The 23,010-nt window shown below is 39.8% G+C and overlaps 1 protein-coding gene across 1 annotated transcript; it reads right to left on the bottom strand.

Annotated features, from left to right (window-relative positions):
* Positions 1–7,519: 7,519 nt before the first annotated feature.
* On the bottom strand, positions 7,520–8,641 carry LOC145115740 (putative glutathione S-transferase). The gene is made up of 2 exons (XM_079052096.1): positions 8,253–8,641; positions 7,520–7,973 (listed from the first exon to the last, which is right to left on the bottom strand). The coding sequence occupies exons 1-2, from the start codon at positions 8,571–8,573 to the stop codon at positions 7,620–7,622; spliced, it is 675 nt and encodes a 224-aa protein (XP_078908222.1). The 5' UTR covers positions 8,574–8,641; the 3' UTR covers positions 7,520–7,619.
* Positions 8,642–23,010: the final 14,369 nt, after the last annotated feature.

The following is a 23,010-nucleotide window of genomic DNA, read 5'->3' as shown; positions in this document are numbered from 1 at the left end:
AAATAAAAAAATATATTTTACGTAAAATAAATACATAAAAATACATACAAATTATTTGTAAAAAACAATTTTTTTGTAATGCGACTAAAATACTTTTTGTTTTATTTAAAAAAAAGTTATGTAAAAAAAATGTTTTTTGTAATTTATTTATTATTTAAATATTAACGTTTTTGTTATTATATAAATTAGTTTTAGGGTGTTATAACCAAATGAGCAATTAGGTCAATTGGTTAAGGTTTTGGTCAAATAAAGGGGTTGTGAGGTTGTGAGTTCGAGCCTTCCCCCTCTTCTTTCAGCAAATTAATTTATTTTCTCAAACAAATTTCAAAAATGGTCCATGTTCTCAAATGTCACGAATTCAGTCCTTATATACTTGAAAACCCCCCCTTCTTTCAGCAAATTAATTTATTTTTTCAAACAAATTTCAAAAATGGTCCCTGTGGTTTCTCAAATGTCACGAATTCAGTCCTTCTATACTTGAAAAGACGAAAATACCCTTACAGATTTAGTCCCTAACGGCGTTTTACTAACGGTGTTAGTAAAAAGGGCCAACTTTGCAAGTTTCACAAACCACAAGGACCATTTGCATCAAAAAAATTAATAAGGACTGACTTTGTGACTTTTGGTAAACCACAGGGACCATTTTTATAATTTCATCTAAAAAATAAGATAAATGATATTTTATTCAATTGGCCAAGGACCAAAACTACAACAAAGTCCAAACTTAAGGACAAAATTGTGACGAATAATTCTTTTGAAATTGTGACGAATAATTCTTTTGAACTTTGAATTGCTTTTTGTAAACCATATGGACCTTTGTCTAACTTACTCTAAAATGTATTAACAACCACAACAAATGACAACAGTGAAGTTTTAAAAAAAAAGCATATTTAAAAGTTGTGTGGAAGTTAAGGTGTAAAATTAATTATCTTTTTTCTTCTCAACATTTACCTTTTAATGTTTCCATGCATCAATGTCAGACTCCAAGTAATATAAGTGCAAGGGCTGCAAACCGTAAACATTTTTGTGCAAACTCTTTGGGCTATACATTTTTGTGCAAACTCTTTGGGCTATTTGGTAGCTTCTTAATTGACAAATTAAGAGGCAACCTCTTAATTTTTCAGATTAAGAGTGTTTGGTTGCATAAGAATAAAAGTCTATTAATTTTGTAAAAACCTCTTAAGCTTTCAAACTTAGGCTTGTATCTAGGGTGGTAATTGATGACACAAAAGAATACGAGACATGAAACGAAATTGGGATGAAACTGAAATTCGAATTCATGTTCTGGTCAAGTGCAAAAAATACGATATTGTGTCGTGTTGTATTCGTGTTCAAAACTCAACACGAAGTCGACACGATTTTTTTTTTTGGAAAGGGAACTTCCCTAACGAGGGTTTCTCGGCCAGTTTTCGCGCACCGACTAGTCCCCCGCTGCAAACATGAGGCTTTGCTTCCTGCCCTGGAGTCACTGCAGACGAACCTCCATGGCCACAAAGGCCGAGTGGTGCCATGATTTGAACATGGGAAGTTGACACGATTTAACATGCATTCGTCGTGTTTTTCGTGTTTGTTGTCTTATGTATGATTAAATATTAATTAAATAAACTAATTATTATTTTTTTCGGTAACTTTTGAATTCTTCGGCCCTTCCCGGTGGGATCAAACGCCAGAAGGGTCTTCTCTCATCGGAATTCTTGGTCTGATTTTGGATTGCTGCTCTGATCAGTTTTCTTTCTTAGAGAATTCGTTTATTTTATTATATAAGATGCAAAATCGAGCCCTAGCGTTTCTCTAGCGACGTTGACTTCGTTAACTTCCTCTCCGGCCAGTTTCCAAAAGGGGTGGGGGTCTGGGGCTAACTCGTCTGCTGTTCCTGCTTCTGTTGTGTCATTTCTGTTCTTTTTCGTGGGTGTTTCTTCTTTTTCTTGGGTGTGTATCGATTGATCAAATGGTTGGTAGATATATTGGTAATAATCGTAACTGCAAGGATGCATGGAATGTGGATAGGTTATCAGTCCCGTTCTATATAACCAATTTTCCTGCCGATTGTGATTCAAAGAAGTTGTGGACTGTTTGTGCACAATATTGTGTGGTTTCGGACGTGTATGTCGCTCGTAAGCTATCAAAATTTGGTAAGAGGTTTGCTTTCATCCGTTTTATTAAAGTTGCTGATGAATGGTCCCTTGAATCTAAATTACAGAACGTTTGGATCAGTAATTATCATTTGTATGCTTCTTTGGCTCGTTTTGGGAGATATAATGTCAAACCTGTAAACTTTCAAGTTCAACAAAATGTTGTTAGAGACAAGGGTATGGTAAACGGCCCTTTTTTTGGTTCTTTTGCAAATGTCGTTAAAAAGGGCATTGTACCTGATCAGGAAAAGGTTGTAAAGCCATTGGTGTTACAGGACCTCAGATTTCTAATTCTCTCTCATTACAATTTTTCGTCTTTGCTAAAGCACGTAATGTTAGACTCATTCCAAATCTAGTGGTGTTGCTTAGTGATGATGGTTTCCGGATACACAGGTTAGTTATGTGGGAGGAGATTGGGTGTAGATTTCTTTTGTCTCTGAAATGGTTTGCACTAGATTTAAATCTGCTAAATTTGTTCGCTCTTACTTCTCTTCTTTTGGACCCGTGGTGAATGGTTTTTTTTTGTTAAAGAACGAGTGATATGGTTAGAAATTTTAGGGTTACCTTGTTGTGCATGGAACGATACTGTGGTTTCTAAGGTAGCAAAATTGTGGTTTCAACATACATCATACGTGTCTGTGTGTGTGTGTATATATATATATATATATATATATATATATATATATAGCTTTATATATTTATACAAGTTATAAAACTTGTATCTTAAGCTCATACATGTGCTTGTATACACTACCCTAAGATTTATCAACTGTCGTACATTTTTACGTTTACGCTTATCAAATATACTTGTTGTTTATCCGTTTATTCGTTTCTGCGGTTGTTGAGTACAAGCTTGGCAGATAACTTTATCTGTATATACGTTTATCCGTTTATCCGTTATCTGTACAACTTTGTCACCATAAACTTTAACTAGATTTCATTATCTAGAAACTACAGTTCAGATTCCTGCTTTAGCAAACATTTAAAAACACGGTTTTAATTACAACAAAGACAATACTTTTTTGATCATATTAAAAGTATCATTATTACAAAAAAAACATGTGACTCTCACCAACCTTTGTGTTGGCCCTCAAACTTACATGTATTCTGAAGAGATCATTAGACAAACGTTCAGACAGAAGGTTGGTCATGGATTACAGACGACCTAGCTATCTAGTTTTTGTTATCTGCTTACATGTTTAAAGGAAATTATTATACTATTATTATTTGTAAGAACCTTGTATTCAAACTTAACGATGAAATACAAATGTTGTTTTGTTTATCGTTGTATTTGTGCTATATATTCAGTTTACTTGTGATACATGAACTTAGTCGCACAACCCGGCGTGTTTCGCCGTCTCGGCCGGGGGTGTGACAGTCATGTCCAGAATTCCACCCCGGTATAGGGTTGTGAGCTGCCAATCCCTCAAGAAAATGTTTCAGTTCATCTTTATGTTTCTATTCCAATTCAACAGGTCGTTGATCCTGTCCAGGAGGATTCTCAACAACAGCCGGTTGCAGCTTCTGTTTCGTCAGCTTCCCATACTTTTGCTTCGGTTGTTAATCATTGTGAGGATGTTGATTCTCCTTCTCAACCTCTAGGTTACCGACATTCTTCTCCGGATGATCCAAATAATAATCGTCATTCTGATAAGGTGGCCTTCAAAGCTAGATCTTCTAGCTCTCATGAGTCTTCTAAGCTTCTTAAGAAACGTGTTCCAGTTTCAGTGGATGACATTTCTGATGTGATGGGGCAATATTTCCAGATGGGTAATCTTCCTGGGTATGATATGGATGGAAATAAGGAAAAGGTTCGTCAAATTTTGTCGAGTATTAGTGTGATACAGGTTGATCAATGAACTGTTTATCTTTGAACATTTGTAGCACCCGAACTTTCTCTAAAAGAAGTTGGGTACATCCTTGTGTATTTAGAATGGGTTGTCGTACATGGGGATTCAAGAGACCAGAATGACTTAAGTGGACGTGTTTAAGATTCGTAGCATGTGGGGTATTACTTGTTTGATTTTGCGAGTAGTTGTGCTCGTGGGCGTTCGGGTGGGATTCTTTCTATCTGGGATCCTAATGTTTTTGTAAAAGATAGTGTGGAGTGTACTAATAATGTAGTTATTGTTGGTGGAGTGTAGATTCCATTCAATATTCACTGTTATATGGTCAATGTTTACGCTCCTCAATATTTAGTTGGGAAACAACAAGTGTGGGATTATTTGAAGTCATTCGTTCGAAGTAGTGGTGGTAATTAGATTGTTTTTGGTGATTTTAATGTTGTTAGAGACTATTAAGAAAGATATGGTTTTGTTTTTTGTCACACTTCAACGGATGCATTTAATGATTTTATTGATGAGTTAGAGTTAGTTGATTTGCCGGTGATAGGAAAAAGATTTACTCGGGTGGATTCGCTGGGTGCTAAGTTAAGTAAACTTGACAGATTTTTAGTCTCAGAAGAGATGTATGACCGATTTGAGCAATTGCAGGTTCAAGTCCTTGATAGAAAATGGTCTCACCATTGCCCTATTCTTTTACATGACCTTGTTGTAGATTATGGCCCAATTTCTTTTAAAAATTTTAACTCTTGGCTCCAAATGGATGGGTTTGATGATATGGTCAGAGGTGGGTTTGATGATATGGTCAGAGGTGAAGTGGATGCTTTTGTAGTAAAGTCGGGGTGGAGTAAGTTTGTTCTTTTTTAAAACAAACTTAAGTTTATTAAGTCTAGAATTCAAAATTGGCATTTGGAGGCTAAAAGGAAATCTAAAGATGATAATCTTCGTCTTCTCCAAAGATTGAATTCGATTGATACCATTATTAATGAGGGCGATTCTTCCGAGGGTATTATTTCTGAAAGGCAAAAAATTTTAAGAGAGGTGGCGAATTTAGAAAAAAATCGTGCTTTAGATGTTACTCAAAAGTCTAAAGTTACCTGGTCGGTTGAGGGTGATGAGAATTCCAGACTTTTTCATGCTAGTTTAAAGAAAAGAAGGCGTCAAATGTTGATTCGTGGCATTTCTTTGGACGGGGAATGGGTGAATGATCCAAAGATAGTCAAGAAAGCTTTTTTTGATTTTTATGCAACAAAGTTTCAAACATTTCAGGGCATTCCAATTCTAAATAGAAGTTATATATTTAAATATCTTTATACGTCGATGGCTTCGGCTCTTCAGGTTTCGTTCTCGGTAGGTGAGATTAAAAATGCGGTGTGTGATTGTGGTCGTGACCGGGCTCCAGGTCCGGACGCATTCTCTTTCAGGTTTCTTAGACACTTGTGGGATATTTTTAGTGCCGACGTTATTGCCTTTGTTGAAGAATTTTACGCCAAGCCCTTATTTCTCGTGGGTTGTAATTATTCTTTAATTACTCTTATCCCGAAGGTTGACAATCCTATTTTTATTAAAGACTGTCGACCTATCAGTCTTATTGGTATACAGTTTAAAATTATTGCTAAACTTTTAGCTAATAGATTAGCTCCGTTTCTTAATGATGTAATCGGTTTTGAACAGTCGACTTTTCTTAAAGGATGCAAAATTGTAGATGGCCCGTTATTGGTCAATGAGTTAGTGGGTTGGTTTAAAAGGAAACAAAAGAAACTTTTGATTTTCAAGGTCGATTTTTATAAGGCTTATGATTCCATAAGTTGGGTTTATATGGATCAAATTCTTAATTTTATGGGTTCGGGAATAAATTGAGGTCTTGGAATAGTGGTATTTTTTCAAATGCTAGATCTTCGGTTCTTCTAAATGGGAATCCTATCGACAAATTTCAGTTGTTTTGAGGGTTACGTCAAGGCAATCCCATTTTTCTGTTCTTATTTATTATTGCCATAGAAGGTCTTCACGTGGCAATGGAAGATGTTGTGGCAGCTGGAATTTTGTAACATTCGAGAATAAATTGGTATGTTTCCTTTAACCCTTTTATTGTAAAAACTTTGCACTTTGGTCCCTAGCTTAGTATGCGGGGTGTACCCTATGTATGGTATGTGGTATTTTGGGGAACTCACTAAGCTTTGTGCTTATGGTTTTTAGTTTATGTTTTTAGGTACTTCTGACTCTCCCCTGCGACGTACGTTGTCGCTGCTGCTGCCCTTCCTTCTTCTGTCGGCGATCGGTCATCGGCGGTGGGTGTTTTCCGGTGAAATCTCATGGTGGCCGGTGGTGGGTGATTATTGATCAAAGTGGTGGTACAATCAAAGCGGTGGGTATTTTAGTACTATATATTTTTCAAAAAAAATTTGTTTATATTGCCTTTAAACCCCCAAAAATAATTTGGGCTACCTTATTATTATTATTTTTTTATGTTTTTTCTAAATGATAAATATTAAGCCCAATTGTCAAGTGCCCAACATTAAATTAGTTTAATTTAACAATTAACACAAAATTTAGCCCAATACAAAATAAAAATCGGAAAAAAGAAATCAATCGACGATTCGATGCTGACTTCCGACTTCGCTTCCAACTCTCCCCTGCGACGTACGTTGTCGCTGCTGCTGCCCTTCCTTCTTCTGTCGGCGATCGGTCAGCGGCGGTGGTTGTTTTCCGGCGGTGAAATCTCATGGTGGCCGGTGGTGGGTGATTATTGATCAAAGTGGTGGTACAATGAAGGTATGTGTATTTATGTATATTACACGATTTTTTTTTCGGGATATCCCTTTACTAAAACCCTAGCTCCGCCACTGACATAAGTGATGGTTCATCATTATCGAGCAATTATGCATGAACTTTGTGTGAATTGGAAGTAGTTTATACAAGTTATAACAATCAGTGATTTTAACAAATTATCGATTCTAGCAACATACATTGAAAAGTTGGTGATGGATTTGGTATATATATATATATATATATATATATATATATATATATATATATATATATATATATATATATATATATGTGTGTGTGTGTGTGTGTTTTTAATGTGATTTTTGGAAAGCTTGAATTTCAACCCAAACATTCTTTCAATTTATGTTAATGATTACATAACTTTCCATTTGAGTTTATTTGTTTCCTTGTTGAATTTGGATTTAAAGGTTGAATTGTTTGAAAGAAAATTTTGAGGGGATATCGTGTTGTATGTAATGATGGAGAAGGAGTACAAATTGATCATCAACAGCTCGGTTGCAAGTTCGTTGTCATTTATGTGTCAAAATTCAATGTCAAATATGTTGTTTTTTAACTTTGAAATCCTTATAAAAAAATGATGTTATTTTTTTAAATGTATCTCAAAAAGATCATTATAAATTATTGAAGATAAATTTTGATTTTTGTTAATTTTGATTTTGTATGGTGTATATTTTTTTAAAATTTCTTCAACAAAAAATAATACAAAAGCATAAATTGGTCATTTTTATAGCCCAACACATCAATCAGTCTTTCCAATTCAAAATCGAAAATACAACTTTATTTATAAAAGTCAAACACAACATAGATCGAGTACATCCAAAGTAAAACAACAAATGGGCTTTGATACCTCAAACTTCTACACATCAAGTCCAAGCCTCTTCCTCATCTGCTGAACGAAGGCAAGGACCTTTAGCGACTCAGGAAGAACATTAGACACACTCCCCTTGTTCTGAAAGCACCTTTTAGCCCAACCAATCAGTATTGGGCAGTCTTGTTCAACGTTCAATTCCCCATATGTTTCATACGCATGAAGCCATGCATAAAACGGGATCAAAGCCGCATCAACGTAGCCGAAACTGTCACCACCAAAGTAAGGTTTGTCTCCAAGCTCTCCTTCAATTAGTTTAAGGGAATCTATGAACTCTTTCCTGGATGCCTCATGTTCTTCCGCTTTTGCTGTGTACAACAATATCCTCCCATTGTGGTACACCTGCGCGCATATCCATACACAAAGTCAGACAAAAGGTTCGATAAGCTAATTAGGCCATCCATCGTATGTATGGTAGAATTACAAAGTATTCCACAATTACAATCCAAAAGTGTTTTTTTTTTCGCTTGCATTTTCACAAAGAGTTTCAAATGACTTGAGACAACCAAAATGGAAATTTTTTGCAAAAATCAAGAAAAATCAAACGTCAACTTAAACTGCGCGAAGTAAATAGAATAGTAATAGTATATCAAAAGAAAATGAAGAAAAGATGAGAGTTACCTTCTTGTCAATAAAATCGACCCAAAACCTGGCACGAGCTTTGCCGTAGGTGTCAGAAGGAAACAATGGAGCTGTATCTTTCCACTCTTCATCAATATACTCAACGATGATGCTGGACTCGCAGATCGGTTTGCCATTGTGAAGGAGGACCGGAATTTTCTTGTGAATTGGGTTCATCTCCTCGAGAAGCTGACTCTTGTTCCTCAAATTCTCTTCTCTGTACTCATATGAAACACCTTTTTCAGCAAGGGCTATCCTGACCCTCATTCCATACATGCTTGCCCAGAAATCCAGTAGAATCACTTCTTCTTGTTTCACCATTGTTGGGTTCTTGGGTTTTTGGTGATATTAAGTTATTCACTAATTGGTTTGTGTTTGTGTGGATGGAAGTGCGTAAATATATAATGTTGGATACATGGGTTCAGCCGTTCAGGTCATTCAAATATATAATATTAATTGTTATTATATTATAAGTGAAAGATGATTTGAGTTTGATTTGTGAGGCGCAAGAGATAATGACATCAGGGATGATTTCATCAAAAGTCACTGCTTCAATATTCTAGCTGTACTCATTTACGATTTTGGAAAAAAAAAAAAATTTGTATTGTCCATAGCTTTTGATTGTTTAATTGAGTTCTTCACTAACTTTACTCAGTAATTTACTAAATAAAATTGAATTGTATCATCGTCCGATCATAATTTTTAAATTGTAGCAAGATATCCATAAATGACGCTACATAATATTTACAAACCACGGATAAAATAGGTAGATTTCTTTTTGTCAAGTAGAACCCAGCTACATATTTGTGAGAATATTTTAATTTTCACATGATTAATTTAAGGTCCCTTAATTAAATTTTTTTTTTGGAAACCGACAATATATTGAAAAAAAAACCAGACAAACACCCCTTAATTTAAATTAGTTTCAACTATCACACATCAAATTTAATCATTAAGCATGTGTGAGAATTAATTATTTAACTTTCACCAACCAATCTTTTTCTTTGTCTTTCGCCAAATATAATATAATTCTAAACTAATTTTAAATCCACTTATGTCTCAAATGATAATAATTGAACCTTTAACATCAAGAATAGAAGGCAACATCTGATACGACCCTTTGATAAATGTTTGTCTTTGTCAAGTTGCGAAAGTTATATATTCAACTATTTAAGATTCAAGTTGTGAAGTTATATATCCCACTTAGGACATATGTGAAATTAAGTTGTATAACGTCTTATTTTTCATCCCTATTTTTAAAATAGGATTTAATCTATCATGGTTTATGACTTTTTTTATAATTTTTTTATTTATGATAATCATAGCATCCTACTTTTTAATTATATTCTAGTTTTTACTTCCATATTGTATGTTTCACTTTTAGTGTCATTACAACAATGTAGTTTCATTTATGTGCTAATTCTAAATTATACTTTGTTATCCCATGTCGACTAAAGTCTGATTCTATTACTAGAATAACGTGCTTTAAAAAATATATGTAATTTGCTTGACTTTAAATGACAGTGTTGAAATTGAATTTGTTTTTCAAACAATATGTCTTCTACAACATTCTAATTGTTCATATATATATAAGTTTTTTTTTTTTTTGTATTTTACTCTTCTTTATAGTAGACAAATTAATGTACCTATGTTGATATTTCTTGTGTAACAAACACATTTATAAATTGTAACCCTGTTAAATTGATATTCATGATCATAAGATTCTACGAGAACATTTTAACTTTTTATAGAACTCAATGAATTTTTTGGACAAGCTCTTAAGGTACTTTATATGGGGTTATGGTCTTGTACCAAATACACAATAGACATCTTATTTTTAAAAATTTTAACATTTTAAATTTATTGTTGTTCCAAAAAGAATTATTGTGCATTATAACATCATACTTTAAGTATTCTTCCTATTTAATTTGAGACGGCAATTTACATTGCAAAATAATAAAAATCAATGCTTGCTGTTAAAGGTATGAAATTTTTATTTACCAAATGTCTTTTATAAAAGATCACATGTTTTAAAAATATTTCCTTCTAATATTACTTTAGACATATTTTCATTATTGGACCCTCGATTTATTTGTTTCTAAATTTACCATAGGCTAATATTTTTAGTTTTTAGCTTGGTGATTAAGGAAACATTTGCCTTCACATTCGTTAAAAACGACTATACGTCTCAAATTATTTTGTGAAGTGAACCAAGAAACATCAAAATAAAATTCATTAATACATTAGAATATATGCACTCCCTTTTTTTAAAGGGGAAATGACATATTAGCCCTACAATATATTATACATTTGCATTGTTGCACATTCAGTCTCTTCAATTATTTTCGTGTTTATGAGAGAACAAAGGTCCCTATAACCTACCATCATCAGTTTCATGTACCAGATTACTTTTACTTAATTAAAAAAGTTAAATTAAATCCACCTCACCTCTTGTCCATGTCTCCCTCCCTCTCTCTCTCTCACACACACATACACATACACAACTAGGTAAGATTCCTTTTCATTTGCCAATGGCAAATTGCAGGTTATTTCCATTTCTGATATTGATGTTGCTTAGCTTTTAAAGCCTTTTAACAACACATGAAGATCCTACTTACAAGGACATACAGGTGGGAGTGATTCTTGACATGGTATCAGGAGGGGTAGGGAAAGTCATTTATCTGGGAGTGATTCTTGACATGGTATCAGGAGGGGTAGGGAAAGTCATTTATCATTGCATTACCATGGATACATTCAGTGGTGGAGCCTCTTGAGGGCTAGGGGGCGAGGCCATGACCCCCCTGATTTTTGCCATGCTTAATACCAGATTCTGTAATATAAAATTGGTTTTATTTATTGTCTAATTCCTGGCCCCTCACCTTTAGTTATAGAAATAACTAATCAACTATAAAAAAACAAAAATATACATCTTATTTGATTTGATTATTTCATAGGAAATGTAAAGATTAGGAAAGTAATAAATAATTAACAAGAATCCAAAAAATTACGGGATACATCCAAATGAACTCTAACGAAATTAAGATTTTTATAGATTAAGAAACAAAATTTCTATAAAAACTCATTCTAATATTCAATCTATTAACTCAATATTTAGAAAATACAAACCCTAGATCAATCTTCCGGAAAAACAAAACTTCTCACCGGAAAACATAATACATCCGTGGGACTTCTCACCAGAAGATATTGTTGTTGCGTGTTGCCTCCGCCGGAGTAATCACCACTCCACATCTCTTCGGTCCGCCATTATTGACCGATGTGGCTCTGTCTCTCTAGTCTACTGTTTCAATAGTCTGCAATTCCGACGAATAACTTCCGAAAGTCAGTTACTTCCTGTGTCTCTATTTCGCCTTCCGCCGAACTGCAACTCCGAACAGCGACTCATTGGTGTTCATTGCTCTACTCAACCAGATTTGTAAGGTAAGTCTTCATCTCTCTTTTTCTCTTACTAAAAGTATAGAACTCTTTTAAATGTTAAAAGATATATATTACCCTGACAAGTATTAAAAGATACACCAATTTTAATATTATTTAATTTATTAGTTTCTAAATATTTTAATCTGATTTAATGTATAAGAAAACTTATAAAAGTTACAGAAAAACTCAATTAGTAACTTATAATAATTTAATATATAGTAACGATATGGTAACTTTTTAATTTTTAGTATTTATTGATTGTTAAAATGTTAGTAAATTTTACAATCTGTTAATTACCTTAAATGTATAATTACAAACTGTATAAATAATATTAAAGTCAATGTAATTAGTGTGGTCAAAATGCAATTGTAAATTGTTATTTTGTTAACTATTAATAAATTATATTATGTAGTCTACATCAAAATAGAATAACAAAATTGATGAAAGAAAATACATGAATAGACACCACCTTTTTGAATGCTTGTGCCTAGTGTTCATAAAATTTAACCAAATAAAAATTTGTTTGTATGTTATTGTTTTAACATTTTGGGTTTGGCCCCCTTGGTTATAAAGCTCGAGTTCCGCCCCTGGATGCATCTGAATTTTACAATGCCAATCCTCGCCAAAATACCAATATCACACTGATAATACCATATCCGTAATAATCAATCAATCAACATGCATACTGGGCCATCGGCCTGACTGGACCGCCCTACAGGGCCTATAGTCCAACTGGATCTATACAGAGCCTTCGGCATGACTGGACCGCCACGTGGGCCTACAGTCTTCCCGGACCGCTCTTAGGGTGTGTTGGCCTTCAGCACAAAGCAGGACCGCCTCAACCCAAGCAACAAGCAAATAACCGTGTGCGCATAACTAACATTTACTGGCATATACAAAACATCGAACATATATATCTCACTGATTACCAAACATAGCAATCTCTCATAACTAGAGCACTGACCTAGCATGTCACTAACATATCAATCCCTGCGGATCATAAGAGCATAACATACCGTTTATCCTGATTCTGATCTAACAGATCATATCCACATGTAGCATACCATAACGATAACAACTAAAGGGGCCGACCTTGGTGCCGTAGACCCTATCGATATAGTGAGGATAACTCACCTTGCAGATGTCGACTTGGTAGATAAACTTCAACCCTCGGATCACTGCCACAAACTCCACCACCTATTACCATAGCATAATCAAACCCATAAGTTCCCAACCCTTCAAGGTACCCCTTAAGCCAACTAATCATACCCTGATCAAAGTCAAAGTCATCAGTCAAGGTCAACAGTCCATGTTGACCTTAACTCGCCGAGTACCCTCAGCTACTCGCCGAGTTCCTTGAAGTTCTTTCCCACTCGCCGAGTCACCGGGGTGACTCGCCGAGCTTCTACGGTTTTCGATCGAACCCTAAAGCCAACCGACGAGTTTCCTACTTGCAACACGACGGATACACACACATTCATAACTTGGGGAAAACTCATCCGACTCGCCGAGTTGTTCATACAACCCGTCGAGTCTATGGCAATCTTCATCGGACTCGCCGAGTTACTCATCCAACTCGTCGAGTTCAAGGCCATCTTCATACGACTCGTCGAGTCAACCTTGCGACTCGCCGAGTTCCTTCAGTCCTTAAGCCATACAGACTCATTTAAGCCATGCAATGGCTCCAAATTACAGATCTAAGCTTCTAAAGCATGCTTTTCACGTAAAGTTGCAAACTTTACGTGTATGCATGACTAAAAAGGCTCTTAATGGCAATTCCAAGCTCTTAATGGGGTTTCATGCACAAGGAGGGCCTCAAACACCCCCAAACCCGCAACTTTATGACTCTAGGACTTAGGAAGGGTCCAGATCTGAAGTTACAACTTCAGATCTAGCCCATAGCTCACCATATTAACTCAAAATCCATAAAACCCTAAAACTCAACCAAAGAAAAGAGATCTAGAAGGAAAGGGAAGTAAAGATTGCAACTTGATACCTCCAGAAGATGCTTGCTGAGGTAAGTTCTGCTTCCCACACCTTCCTTGCTTCAACTCCTTTGCTCTTCAAGCTTTTCCCTCCTAGCCAACCTTCTTTCCAAGGCTTAAATCACACCAAGAAGAGTACCACACGAATTAGGGTTTCACTGAGCTCTCAAAGACTGTAAAGAGGCCAAAGGAGGCTGAGGCTCCTTTAAATAGGGTGCAAAACCCCGGGATTTAGGGTTTCATCTGCCAGCTCCTACTCGTCGAGTCCCTTCATGGACTCGGCGAGTAGGTCACTAAACACGCATATCAAACCCGTTGCTACTCGACGAGTAGGGCAACCAACTCGTCGAGTAGGCCTTGAAACCAATTAAATTCTTATTTAAACAATACCTGGGAATCGGGGCGTTACAATTCTCCCCCACTTGAACTAGACTTCGCCCTCGAAGTCTGCTGGAATAAACAATGTCGGGTAATGCTCACGCATCTCCGCCTCCGGCTCCCATGTCCACTTGGATCCCCTCCGATGTTCCCACTGCACCTTCACCAAAGGTATTTCCTTGTTCCGAAGGATCTTCTTCTTCCTTTCCAAAATGGCCACCGACCTCTCCACATAATTCAGGCGCTCATCGACCTGAATGTCGTCCAGTGATACCACTATCTCCTGGTCCATGATACATTTCCACAATTGCGAAACATGGAACGTGCTATGAATCCGGCTAAGCTCCTCCGGAAGCTCCAGCCTATAAGCCACCTTGCCAACCCTAGAAATGATCCTGAACGGCCCAATAAAACGGGGACCCGGTTTTCCCCTTTTCCTGAAACGGATCACACCCTTCCAGGGTGAGACCTTCAGGAGTACCATGTCACCCACCTGAAATTCCAACTCAGATCGGCGTCTGTCGGCATAACTCTTCTGCAGACTCTGAGCGGTCTGCAAACGCTGTCTAATCTGCTGTATCTTTTCGGTAGTTTGCAGAACTACCTCTGTCCGTCCCATCAGCCTGTGCCCAATCTCACCCCAGCAGACTGGGGTTCTACACTTCCGACCATACAACAGCTCGAAAGGCGGGGCGCCAATACTGGAATGATAGTTGTTGTTGTAGGCGAACTCTGCAAGCGGTAGGTGGGAATCCCAACTCCCACCAAAGTCAATGACGCACGCCCTCAACATATCCTCGAGGGTCTGGATGGTCCGCTCACTCTGCCCATCGGTCTGCGGATGGAATGTTGTACTAAAATGTAGTCGCGTACCTAGTTCCTCATGGAACTTCTGCCAAAAACGGGAAGTAAACCTGACATGCCGATCGGAAACGATAGAAACTGGAACCCCATGGCGAGAGACAATCTCGCTAACATACATGTCGGCCAATTTCTCAGCCGACGAACTCTCCCGAATGGCCAAGAAATGGGCACTCTTGGTCAACCGATCCACGATGACCCAAATAGCATCAAACCCCTTCGCCGTCCTCGGCAACTTTGTAATGAAATCCATCGTGATCTGCTCCCATTTCCACATGGGAATCTCTAGAGGCTGCAGCTTACCATGCAGCCTCTGATGCTCGGCCTTGACCATCCTACAGGTCAAGCACCTCTCAACATACCCAACGATTTCTTGCTTTATTCCGGGCCACCAATAACTCAAACTCAAATCGCGATACATCTTGGTGGCCCCCGGATGGATAGAAAAATGAGACTTATGAGCCTCCTCCATCACTGTCTGCTGAACCCCTCCGGACATCGGAACCCAAACGCGGTCGTATCGAGTCAACAACACGCGGCTATATTGAACACACCGGGCGCTCTCGCCCTTAATCCGCTCCATCTTCCAGTTCTCTGGTCTCATGCCCTCGACCTGAGCATCCCTAATCAAGCTCACAAGCGGGGAATCCACCGCTATCCTCATACACCTTGCCGGGGTAAAAGACCCAGCTGACTTGCGGCTCAAAGCGTCCGCAACCACATTCGCTTTACCAGGATGGTAAAGGATCTCACAATCATAGTCCTTGACTACATCCAGCCACCTGCGCTGCCTCATATTCAGGTTCGGCTGATCCATGATGTGCCTTAAACTCTTGTGATCCGTGTATATAGTACATCGGACCCCGTACAGATAATGCCTCCAAATCTTGAGAGCGAAAACCACCGCTCCCAACTCAAGATCGTGCGTAGGGTATCTCGTCTCATGTGGCTTCAGCTGCCGCGATGCATAGGCTATCACCCGTCCCCTCTGCATGAGGACCGCCCCCAGACCTGTGATGGACGCATCACAAAATACTACGAAATCCTCGACTCCCTCGGGGAGCGTCAACACTGGCGCCTCACACAAACATCGCCAGAGTGTCTCAAATGCCCTCTGCTGCTCAGGGACCCACCGGAAATCCACCCCCTTCCTCGTTAGACGAGTGAGGGGTACTGCAACCTTGGAAAAATCTCGAATAAATCTCCGGTAGTACCCTGCTAATCCCAAGAAACTCCTGATGTCGGAGGGAGATTTCGGAATCTCCCACTGCATAACCGCCTCGACTTTGGCCGGGTTGACCAAAATCCCCTCCTGGTTAACAAGATGTCCGAGGAACTCGACCTCTCGTAACCAAAACTCACACTTCGAGAACTTGGCATACAACCGTTCTCGCCGCAGAACCTCCAGCAGCTCCCTGAGGTGCTCCTCGTGCTGCTCTCGGGTCTTGGAATACACCAAGATATCATCTATGAACACAATGACCGAGCGATCGAGCATCGGCCTGCAGACTCGATTCATCAAATCCATGAATACTGCTGGCGCGTTGGTGAGCCCAAACGGCATCACCACGAACTCGTAATGACCATAACGAGTCCGAAACGCAGTCTTCTCCACGTCTTCCTCCCTCACCCTGACCTGGTGATACCCGGATCTCAAGTCGATCTTGGAAAACCAAGATGCACCCTGCAACTGATCGAAAAGATCGTCTATCCTTGGGAGTGGATAACGGTTCTTCACCGTTAGCTTTTTCAACTCCCAGTAGTCGATGCACATCCTGTGCGAACCGTCCTTCTTCCTGACGAAGAGGATCGGTGCTCCCTATGGGGAACTACTCGGACGAATAAACTGCTTACCCAGCAGCTCCTGCAACTGAGATGACAACTCCTGCATCTCTGGCGGTGGCAGTCGGTACGGCGCCTTAGCGATAGGGGCCGCCCCCGGCACCAGATCAATTCTGAACTCCACCTGCCTCTCCGGAGGCACTCCAGGAAACTCCTTCTGAAACACGTCAGCAAACTCTCTAACCACCGGGACCTCTGAAACTGCAGTCTAATCCCTGACACGCGTGTCCACCACACACGCTAAATGACCTGCACAACCGTGTTGAATATACTGCCGAGCCCTGGCAGCCGAACAAAACCCTGATCCTACTCTGGTGCCCTCACCATATACCACCAGTTCTCCCCCACTTGGGGTTCGAACTACTACTCGCTGTCCCTCACAGTCGATCATGGCGCCAAACCGGCTGAGCCAATCCATTCCTACGATCACACATACTTCCCCCATGGGAATAGGAATCAAATCTATCAGGAATGATACCCCGAAAATCTCCAGCTCGCATCCCCGGTAAACTGAAGAAGCAGAAATCTCGTGCTCGTTGGCGATCGAAACTCGCAACGGACACTCAAGCTCATCTACCGACACACTGAACTCTCTACTGAAAGTCTGAGATACAAACGACCGACTCGCCCCCGAGTCAAATAAAACCAATGCAGGCAAAGAGTTTACTAAAAACGTACCTAAACACAGGCACCAACGATAAGCACAACATAGACAAAATGACTGAAACAGAAAATAGAAACATACCAGCAACCACATCCGGTGCTGCCTTGGCCTCCTCGGCCGTGAGCTGGAAGGCGCGCCCCTGAGCCTTCGGAGGCTCCACCTTGACTGGCCTCCCATCCCCAATCCTCAAAGTAGCCGGTGCGGATCCCTGCGCCGGCTTGGCGGCGAGCTGCGGGCAGTTGGTCTTCACGTGACCAACCTGATGACAATGATAACAAATCCTCATATCTGCTGGAGGGGCGGACTGGCGACAGTCCCTGGCATAGTGCCCCTCCTTTCCACATTTGTGGCAACCACCTCCTGCTCGACAAATCCCTCAAATGACCCCTGCCACACTTTCCACAAGTGCGGCTCTACTGACCCCCGGTCCGAGTATCAGCGGTCTTGGACCGCTTAGGTGTTGGCTGAGACTGTGCCGGAACCTGACGCTGCTCCTTCAACTGCAGCTCTATCTCCAACTCGCGCCGCCTCGCGGCTTCCTGAAGATCCAAAAGAGTCTCACAACGTTGCGTAGCAACAAACTGTCGAATATCAGTCTTGAGCATACTCAGATAACGAGTCATATGAGACTGCTCTGAAGCAAACTCCGGACAGAACATAGCCCTCTCTGTGAACATACGAGTGATCTCCATCACTGACTCCCCATCCTGTCTCAATGTAAAAAACTCCTGAGCAAGCCGCTCCCGCTCAACACGTGGAACGTAGCGGGTGCGGAACATATCCCGGAACTGCTCCCAAGTAACAGCAGCTTGCTGATCATCCGTGTACGACCCTGTCGTCAATCTCCACCAGTCCTTTGCCCCAAGCCTCAGCAGGTTCAGGGCACACCTGACCTTCTGGTCAGCAGGACATGAACACGTGAAGAAACATCCCTCCACATCAGATAACCACCTCATAGCCCTGATCGCATCCTGTGTACCATCAAACGTCGGGGGCTTCGTAGTATCGAAGTCCCGGTACTGGAAAGCCCTGTTGGCTCCTCCTCCAACCCCTGCCGCAGTTACAGCCGAAGTGGCTGCAGCGGCAGCTGTCTCTGCTAGAGCTGCATATCGCTCATCAAAGTACTCGACCATCGCGGTCTTAATCGACCCAAACATATTTGGCAGCTGTGCTCGGAACGTTGCAGCAATCTCGTCATGCATAATCTCCCGGATCCTGGCATCCAACTCCTCGGTCCCTATCTGTACCACGGGCTTAGGTGTTATCGGCACCTCTGACCCTCCGTCTCCCGATCCTGATCCTGATCCTGATCCGGATCCAGTAGCAACACGTCTCGTCACCACCATACTGAAATATATATTCAAGTCATCAGATAAATAACATAATATTGGGAGACCCAAAACCCACAAACCCTAGGGGTTTTGACTTCCATGCTACGCGTATGGGTCCTGTGCTTTCAGTAGTACGGGCCCATACTACCTTCCACACCTACCCATATTTGTCTCAAGTATCACCACAACACCCTAACACTATCATCAACATAATATGCGCTCAACCCTTACTCCTAGGGAAACATCGCCCATCCCACAACTGATCTCACAGCTCCTCACAACCCACACATCCATGAAACTTTCATCATCCCCTGCAGCGCTAGTGTATGCTAGCTGCACATAACGCTGGACCCAATAGACTTTCAAATATCCAATCCTACCCGAAGGCCGAATCAACATTCTCAGGCTATAAGGTCTTTATTATGCACAACCGTGATGCATACACTAAACATCTACAGTTATGATGTCAATTCCATATACAAGAAACCCTAGACTAATAGGCATCATATAATCAGGCAAATCTATCATGCGATTCGTGAAGATCCCTAGCCTAGCACTAGCATGCTGTTCTAACATATCAAAATATCAAATAACTGTATGGTATTTTGGGGTTCACTTACAGGCTCCGGCTGATCGTACCCTCTGCATCCTCCATCCGTTATTTGAAAGCCATTTTAAAATTTTACTTTCCGAAAATCTCCTTGATTTGAGACTGGATTCACACAAGTGTTCCTCCAATTCACTCAAACCAAGGCTCTGATACCAACTTGTAACATCCAAAATTTTACGCCAAATTTAAACTTTTCAAGCATATATAAAACCAAATAGTAATTGTTTACAAAAGTGTTTTCAATTCATTATTCAATCAGAGTGTCCCAAAAGCCAGATCATAAGGATGAGGAGCGGTACGGTCACGCCTTCGCCTTGCCATGAACTCCTGAAGTACCTGAAACAATAAACTGAAAACTGTAAGCCCGAGGGCTTAGTGAGCTACCCCCCCCCCCCCAAAAAAAATATCAATACCACACTGATAATACCATATCCGTAATAATCAATCAATCAACATGCATACTGGGCCATCGGCCTGACTGGACCGCCCTACAGGGCCTACAGTCCAACTGGATCTATACCGAGCCTTCGGCATGACTGGACCGCCACATGGGCCTACAGTCTTCCCGGACCGCTCCTAGGGTGTGTTGGCCTTCAGTACAAAGCAGGAACGCCTCAACCCAAGCAACAAGCAAATAACCATGTGTGCATAACTAACATATACTGGCATATACAAAACATCGAACATATCTATCTCACTGATTACCAAACATAGCAATCTCTCATAACTAGAGCACTGACCTAGCATGTCACTAACATATCAATCCCTGCGGATCATAAGAGCATAACATACCGTCTATCCTGATTCTGATCTAACAGATCATATCCACATGTAGCATACCATAACGATAACAACTAAAGGGGCCAGCCTTGGTGCCGTAGACCCTATCGATATAGTGAGGATAACTCACCTTGCAGATGTCGACTTGGTAGATAAACTTCAACCCTCGGATCACTGCCACAAACTCCACCACCTATTACCATAGCATAATCAAACCCATAAGTTCCTAACCCTTCAAGGTACCCCTTAAGCCAACTAATCATACCCTGATCAAAGTCAAAGTCGTCAGTCAAGGTCAACAGTCCATGTTAACCTTAACTCGCCGAGTACCCTCACTACTCGCCGAGTTCCTTGAAGTTCTTTCCCACTCGCCGAGTCACCGGGGTGACTCGTCGAGCTTCTACGGTTTTCGATCGAACCCTAAAGCCAACCGACGAGTTTCCTACTTGCAACACGACGGATACACACACATTCATAACTTGGGGAAAACTCATCCGACTCGCCGAGTTGTTCATACAACCCGTCGAGTCTATGGCAATCTTCATCGGACTCGCCGAGTTGCTCATCCAACTCGTCGAGTTCAAGGCCATCTTCATACGACTCGTCGAGTCAACCTTGCGACTCGTCGTTCAGTCCTTAAGCCATAGAAACTCATTTAAGCCATGCAATGGCTCCGAATTACAGATCCAAGCTTCTAAAGCATGCTTTTCACGTAAAGTTGCAAACTTTACGTGTATGCATGACTAAAAAGGCTCTTAATGGCAATTCCAAGCTCTTAATGGGGTTTCATGCACAAGGAGGGCCTCAAACACCCCCAAACCCGCAACTTTATGACTCTAGGACTTAGGAAGGGTCCAGATCTGAAGTTACAACTTCAGATCTAGCCCATAGCTCACCATATCAACTCAAAATCCATAAAACCCTAAAACTCAACCAAAGAAAAGAGATCTAGAAGGAAAGGGAAGTAAAGATTGCAACTTGATACCTCCAGAAGATGCTTGCTGAGGTAAGTTCTACTTCCTACACCTTCCTTGCTTCAACTCCTTTGCTCTTCAAGCTTTTCCCTCCTAGCCAACCTTCTTTCCAAGGCTTAAATCACACCAAGAAGAGTACCACACGAATTAGGGTTTCACTGAGCTCTCAAAGACTGTAAAGAGGCCAAAGGAGGCTGAGGCTCCTTTAAATAGGGTGCACAAGGAGGGCCTCAAACACCCCCAAACCCTTCATGGACTCGGCGAGTAGGTCACTAAACACGCGTATCAAACCCGTTGCTACTCGACGAGTAAGGCAACCAACTCGTCGAGTAGGCCTTGAAACCAATTAAATTCTTATTTAAACAATACATGGGAATTGGGGAGTTACATTTTCCTCATGCAATAATCTTTGCTTCCAAAAAGGTGTCTAAAAGTAATATTATAATTGATGCCTAGAGATGTGTTTTGGAGGATGTTTGGAGCGAATTCAATGGTAAGAGTTACAGGTGAAGAGGAAGATGGAGATCGGTGGTGCTTGGGGTTTGTTGAGGGGGGTGAGAATCTAAGTTTTGTGGTGATCGAAGGGCATCAAATGGAGTATGATATGTTGTAATTTGATTTGATGTCGCAAAGATTAGGGTTCAGATTGTCGGTTTTGGTGCAAGTGGTGGAAGTGGTGAATCAGGTCATGGTCATTGGTTTGGAGGAGAAATGAGGAGTCAGCTCAACATCAAAGTAATGTGTCATTTCCCCTTTAAACTATCTATTTTAATTAATTTAAAGTCTATGTGGCAAAGGGGTATCGGGTTACCCCTTCAATTTGTCCAAAATGACCAAATAGACCCGACAAAAACAAGTTTATTTCATCATAAAGCATGAAAATAAGTTAAGGGGCTGAATGGGCATTATTGTAGGATGAAAATAATAGTTTTATTGTTATTGATTTGTTTGGTTTTAGTTTGCCACCATGTAACACACATGGTTGGTTCAAGTTGATTTGAGGTCCCGGGCAAAAAAAAATAAGGCATTCACAGTAAAAAAAAAATAGTAAAGGAATGTGACACTTTTGTTTTTGTTTATTTTTTTAAATGAGGCATTTGATATAAATTTATCCATATGTCGTTTTTGTAATAGTATAGTTGTTTCGTTTTTTTTCTTTTATCACTACCATATAATTGTTTTTATGCAACATGTTAGTGTTTTTAAACTTATAAAACAATGTCAGTGAGAAAAAAGCAAGTAAAGGAAACGAAAACACCAAGTTGTGAACTTGTGATGTCGATTCAATTTCCATCAACAAGGATAAGGATTTCTAAATCGTTTGCCACTCTCCAGCAACAATGATTACAAAACTTATAATGTTGATGTTTCAAGTTATCTATAGAAAATCAGAAAGAAATCACATAAATTAACTTTTTATCATAAATCAAACCTCAAATAAGAAAGAAAGCATATAACTTCACTTTTTATCAGAAATCTAACCTCAAATAAGTGAAGAACAATAACGAAATCTTACAATTTACACGAATCAGTTTGACATGAATTAGATTAACACAAATCATAAATCATAAATCAAAATCGATGAGGCTTCCTGAAATCATATTAACACGAATACATGATTGATTTATTTAAACAACCCGATGTCACCAAACGTGAATATAGAGCACAAATGTTTTATTGATGTGGTTCCCGCTATTTAATGTGGTTTATTAGAACGAAAATGTGGGAGGGAATTGAAAATTTGGAGTGAAATTTTTAGAGGATAGAATAAATAAATGTTGCGGTTCTCACATGCTTTATTGATGTGATTTCCATTTGAGTTTAATAGAGTGGTTTTGAACTAATGCATCAAATTATGCCTTTCTAATGTTTTTTACTGTGGGTATAGGAAAATTGCA

Source organism: Lactuca virosa, chromosome 5 (assembly GCF_052849685.1).
Source record: "Lactuca virosa cultivar CGN04683 chromosome 5, Lactuca_virosa_CGN04683_v6, whole genome shotgun sequence".
NCBI lineage: Eukaryota > Viridiplantae > Streptophyta > Magnoliopsida > Asterales > Asteraceae > Lactuca > Lactuca virosa.
The sequence above is the reverse complement of the archived record's forward strand: the minus strand, read 5'-3'. Positions and strand labels throughout refer to the sequence as shown.